Consider the following 5,354-nt stretch of genomic DNA (forward strand, 5'->3'; position numbering starts at 1 on the left):
TAGACTCAGATAGACTCAGGTAGACTCAGGTAGACTCAGAAAGCCTAATGAGATAAAATACACTGAGGACTGACAGCTGTAGTGTAACAGAATCTAACCTGGTAGTCTGACAGGACTCTGGATATTCATAATAAATAAACATATAATGTAAATCTGAATATCACACACACACACACACACACACACACACACACACACACACACACACAGTCACCTGATCAAGTCTCTCCAGTTTGAGGCGACATCTCCTGAGAGGAAGCTGCTGACTGCTGGAGGATTCTACAGACAGAAATACAGACACATGATGTTTAAAAGGGAAATAAATGAACAGTTTGAATGTTTAAACGTTCTCTTGAACGTCAGCTTGAATGTTAGTTGGATCGTGTACTTCATGTAAACAATAATGAGGTCACATCAATACAAAGGGAAAAAACACAAAGGGACATATAACGACCACAAAGAAGCAAAATGACTGCAAAGAAAGGCAATATAACAAAAAGAGACAAACAAAGACACACAAAATGGCCGCTGAGATGCAAAACTACCACACAGACACAGAAGGATTGCAAAAAGACCCAGAACAACCACAGAGACAGAAAACAACCGCACATTCAGAGACGCAAAACGGCTTCAAGGAGACACAAAGAAACCTGCAAAGAGACACTAAAGTTTATTAATGGACAAACAAACCGGCTCATCTGAAGCGAAGGTGGGAGGTTTTCCCTTTTGTTCTGACAGCGATGCACATATGGAGACAGACCTCAGGACCCCTCTCACACACAGAGACGAAACGATGCTGCACACCTCCTCCACCAATCGTAGGCCAGACCTCCCGCCTGCCTCCCTTCCTCCTCCGACAGGCAGCCAACCACCCGCCATCTGTCTCTCTGCTTGTCCCCTCGTCTGTCTCCATCAGAGCTTCATTGACACCTCGCAGGCAGCCTAAAGCTCGCCATCTTATCGGGAACGTGTCTCAACACAACACGCATTATTATCATAATGTATGATATCCTGACTTTTTAATTTGAATATGAGCTGTTTAAATTACCACCAGACAACCTGAGGAACTGGAAAAATAAGTCAAATGATGTGTAAAATATTTTTTTGAGGATAAGAAGCAAACAGAAAACTGGTTTTATATCGTTTGAGCTTCAACTGAAGCTCTTTAAAACTCCTTCAGTGGAATCAACCATCATATTAAATTGACGTTGACACAACAGGAGTGTTATTATTATATGTTGTTATTGTAATATTTTCTGTTATTGAGAACGATGGATACGTACCGGGGTTTGTATCAGCGATGATGCCGTCGCTCTCTGGTGGGGAGGAAACACGTGTCGGCTCTGTTTTGGCTGGAGACACTCGCACCTGCAGACATAACATAATCATAATCATAATGGTTCGATAAGAGTGTGTGAGTGTGTGTCATGACCTCAGTGACACAGATGACTGACATTACATAAGGTGGTTATGAAACATCAAGAAGACTTAAGGAGCGAGTCCTGAGGAATATATATTCTCCTCAAATGCTCCTCGTGTATCTGGGAACTTAACTTATTCATGCTCGTATCAAAATCAATAAACAGTTTTACTTCTTTTAATACTTTTGTTTGTGACCAAATACCTGCAGAACTAATGACATTTCCACCAGCCTCAGTTCTGCTTTGTGTTTATAGATAATTAGCAAATGTTAGCATGCATGCTAAGAAAGTAAACAACAGAGAATGATTGAGAATAATGTGACTTAGAAAGTTAATCCCAGTTGACCCGCTGTGTGGTTCAAGTCCTGGTTTGTCGTTCAGGACTTGAACCAGTAGAGCTTCTGTCCTGGTGCACTGGAGCTCACACCTGGCTGACGTTGACCGCTGGCAGAGTCTCACAGGCCGGGTTTCTGTTGGAGGTGATCTTGGTGACCACGACCGGCTGCAGAGGCACGGGGGCCCTCGTCTGGGGCCCACCTCCACCTCCGGACCCCTGCAGGGAGACGGGGCTGTGAGGCCCGCTGCTGGAGCTGGAGGACGACCTCCGCCTGATGAAGGCAATCTCCACCGTGGGGTCCGGTCTACAGGACGCAGCACAGGTGGGGAGCATTTTTAAACATTTAGAACGTCCACATTAACTGTAATGTCTTCTTACAAAAAACAAAAGTAATGGTAGCTTTTGATTCCCTTCAATTAAGACTACATTTCCCATCAACCCTTTCTGTCACAAATACATCACAGACACAACAAAGAAAATAAAAGACAACAAAACTAAAATGTTTAAATGTATTCATATTTTCAAAAGAAAATTCAACTTGTATTGTTCGGACTAAACTTTACAGCCAACATGTTTATGTTGGAGTAAACTAGATTAAAACAAATAAAAGGATCTTTTTAGGTGACCCAGTGAAGTGTGATAGGTGTTTTGTTGACTTTACTTCACACACAAACTTAATGGTTGATTTATAAATAGCTGTTGTCACATATATTCTCGTTGTTAGACTCCCGTGTTCTCGTTTCTTCTGTATCTTGAATAAGTGATGCCTTTGAAAGAGTCTGCGGGTGTGTTGGACCTGAGTTTGGTGCGGGTCAGGATGCTCCGGGCCTCCTCGTACGTCACTCCGATCAGAGACTCTTTGTTGATGGACACCAGCTGGTCTCCGACCTGCAGCCGGCCGTCCTGAAGCAGCACAAATACACAGACACATTCACATCCTGCGAGCCACTGAGATTCATGTAAATAGTCCATGTATTTAGGTAACATTTGGGTTTCTATGGTGCACATTATGGCTTTTTAGTAAAAGTTTAGAATCTGCAGTTTGGAATCTGCTTTGACCCAAATGTACATTGAATTACAATAATGAATAAGCTTGATGACATAAAAGCAGATATGAACCTTTCAAGATGAAGGCTGGACGGACATTGGAAAACCAAATAAATATAATTTGGATTTTTTAAGCTGGAAAAAGACTTTCAGTATTTTACATCTGAGAAATAAATAATAACCAACTTTGTGGAGGTTTAACATATAACTGTTCGTCATCTGCATAACAGTGGTGGTGAATTTCATGTTTGCAAGTAAAAAATATGTCAAGCGAAATAATAAGTGGTCCCAGAACAGAGCCGAGGGGAACTCCACAGTTTATAGAGGCCACTGAGAAGGAAGCAGAGCTACTGTCATGCAGAATTTATATTCTTCAGTCTGGTTCATAAGTTGTTCTTATAAATGATCCTCATCGAAGCTGTTTACATTGTCGTATGTGTACTTTTTAAACTTGCACCCCGTTGTTAACCAGTTTATATTTATTGTATCGTTGACATTTGATAGGATTAATTGACAGAATTGATATTTTATTGTTTATGTTTTGTTTATTTGCACTCTTTCCCACTTTGTAATGCCACTGCAACAATTTCCCTTGAATAAAATAATATTTTTAGATATTTCATTGTCATATATTTCCTTGTTATGCTGCAAGAACAGTTTTTTTAATGTTGGTTTTTAAGCCCTAATAAGGACTTTATTGTTTCATTTTGGATATTAATATTGTAGATATAGATAATCCCAAAATCCAAATGAATGAAACAACTAAACTGCGTTCTCATTTATATTTCGATGCAACATACGTTCTCCTGGATCACAGCTCTTGTTTTAAACGGTTAATCAAAACAAAACTACGCGGTTATGTTTAATAAGAAAACATCATGGATTGGCTTAAAATAAGAAAGTTAATACAAGTCACGTCAATTTTATTTGACATGAACAGCGGTCTCCTGTGTGAGAGTCCTGTGTGTTTGACTCGTCCAATCACTGTGGGTGTACTTATGACACGTTGATTACAACGTCAAAAACAAAACAATAATTCAGTTTAATTGTATTGTCTCGCTGACCTTCTGGGAGTCTCCTCCAGCCATTAGTTCCTGAATGAACACCATTGGTCCTTCTGCACGGTTGGCTCCTCCCTTGATGACGAGGCCCAGGCCCTTACCCTTGGCAACGCAAATCAACTGAATGCCGCTGTCACTGTGGAGAGAGAGAGAGAGAGAGAGAGAGAGAGAGAGAGAGAGAGAGAGAGAGAAAGAGAGAAAGAGAGAGAGAGAGAGAGAGAGAGAGAGAGAGAAAGACAGAGAGAGACAGAGAGACAGAGATACAGAGAGAGAGAGAGAGAGACAGAGAGAGAGAGAGAATACAATGTCAGTTAATTGATAAAAATAAGCCTTTTTAAGGGTTAACTAATAAACTATAGTCATACTACATCCTGCTGCTTCAGCCAACGTTTGAGGTTTTACAGAGAAGAAGAAGAAGTTATTTCTGTGACTGGTTCCTACCTGAAGGCCTGCGTGGGCGTGTGCATGCTTTGGGGGGGGTTGTTGTGGGAGTAGGCTGTGACCCCCTCTTTAGGACTCAGAAGCTGGGGGCTCTCAGACCGGGAGGAGGAGGAGGAGGAGGCCGTGTCTGTCAGCTTCACTGAGCACAGAGGAGAGAAGAAGAAGAAAGAAAGGAGAGGTGAGCAGGGAGAGGTGGAGAGTGGAGGATGAAGGGAGGAAGAGGTGGAGAGTGGAGGGAGGAGGTGGAGGATGAAGGGAGAGAGATGGGAGAGAGATGGGAGGGAGATGGGAGGGAGAAGGTGGAGAGGGATGGATGATGGGAAAGAGATGGGAGGGAGATGGAGGGAGGAGGTGGAGAGTGGAGAGGTCAGAATCAGGTTCAGGATCAGGTTCAGGATCAGGTCTCATAAAGCCATAATGACGTCACTGAGTGTAAAAGAGTAAACGTGTGTTGTACCTGAGGAGAGCTGAGTCGGAGAGATTCTTCCTGAAGATGAGATGTTGTTGGAGCCGTACTTCTCCATCAGCTCAGCAAACTCCCTCCTGACACACACACACACACACACACGCACACACAGACGCACACACACAGTTTTGTTTGTTTATAATAATAATCTATATTAAAATTTGACAACAAAATTACTTTTTACTTGAATAGAAGTAATAAAAGTATCACAGTACTCCATTTTAACTGTAGCAGGTAAATATATAAACATGATTTTGCAATAAAAGTACTTAGTAATATTCTCTATACATCAGCCTAACGAATGAAAGAGGCTGAATGTGCAGAATAAATTAGCATCACGTAGTTTCTTCATTAACTGATTGTAAAACTGACAACTTCTTCACTATCAGAGCTTTTATTTTGAAAACCTTTTCTTTGACCAAGCTTTAATGTGGAAGCAGAGCATGTTTACTTTTTACGGGTCTGAGGAGAGCAGATCTGTGAGTGTTTGTCTCCCTCACATGGACGCAGAGGAAACCTGTCATCACCCATCAGACCTGTTAATGTTTAATGTTAAATCATACCTGTTAATGTTTAATGTT

The 5,354-nt window shown here is 41.5% G+C and overlaps 1 protein-coding gene across 1 annotated transcript in view; it reads right to left on the minus strand.

Annotated features, from left to right (window-relative positions):
• The window catches only part of stxbp4 (syntaxin binding protein 4), a 24,552-nt gene that overhangs the window by 2,260 nt on the left and 16,938 nt on the right, over positions 1-5,354 (minus strand). The window contains exons 6-12 of the mRNA XM_031843926.1: positions 4,765-4,850; positions 4,308-4,446; positions 3,870-4,002; positions 2,555-2,661; positions 1,849-2,062; positions 1,284-1,368; positions 215-279 (exon numbers count right to left, since the gene is read on the minus strand). Coding sequence (XP_031699786.1) covers positions 215-279; positions 1,284-1,368; positions 1,849-2,062; positions 2,555-2,661; positions 3,870-4,002; positions 4,308-4,446; positions 4,765-4,850 — 829 coding nt within the window. The remainder of the gene's footprint in view (positions 1-214; positions 280-1,283; positions 1,369-1,848; positions 2,063-2,554; positions 2,662-3,869; positions 4,003-4,307; positions 4,447-4,764; positions 4,851-5,354) is intronic.

This window comes from Anarrhichthys ocellatus, unplaced genomic scaffold (assembly GCF_004355925.1).
Source record: "Anarrhichthys ocellatus isolate YVR2014 unplaced genomic scaffold, GSC_Weel_1.0 scaffold4, whole genome shotgun sequence".
NCBI lineage: Eukaryota > Metazoa > Chordata > Actinopteri > Perciformes > Anarhichadidae > Anarrhichthys > Anarrhichthys ocellatus.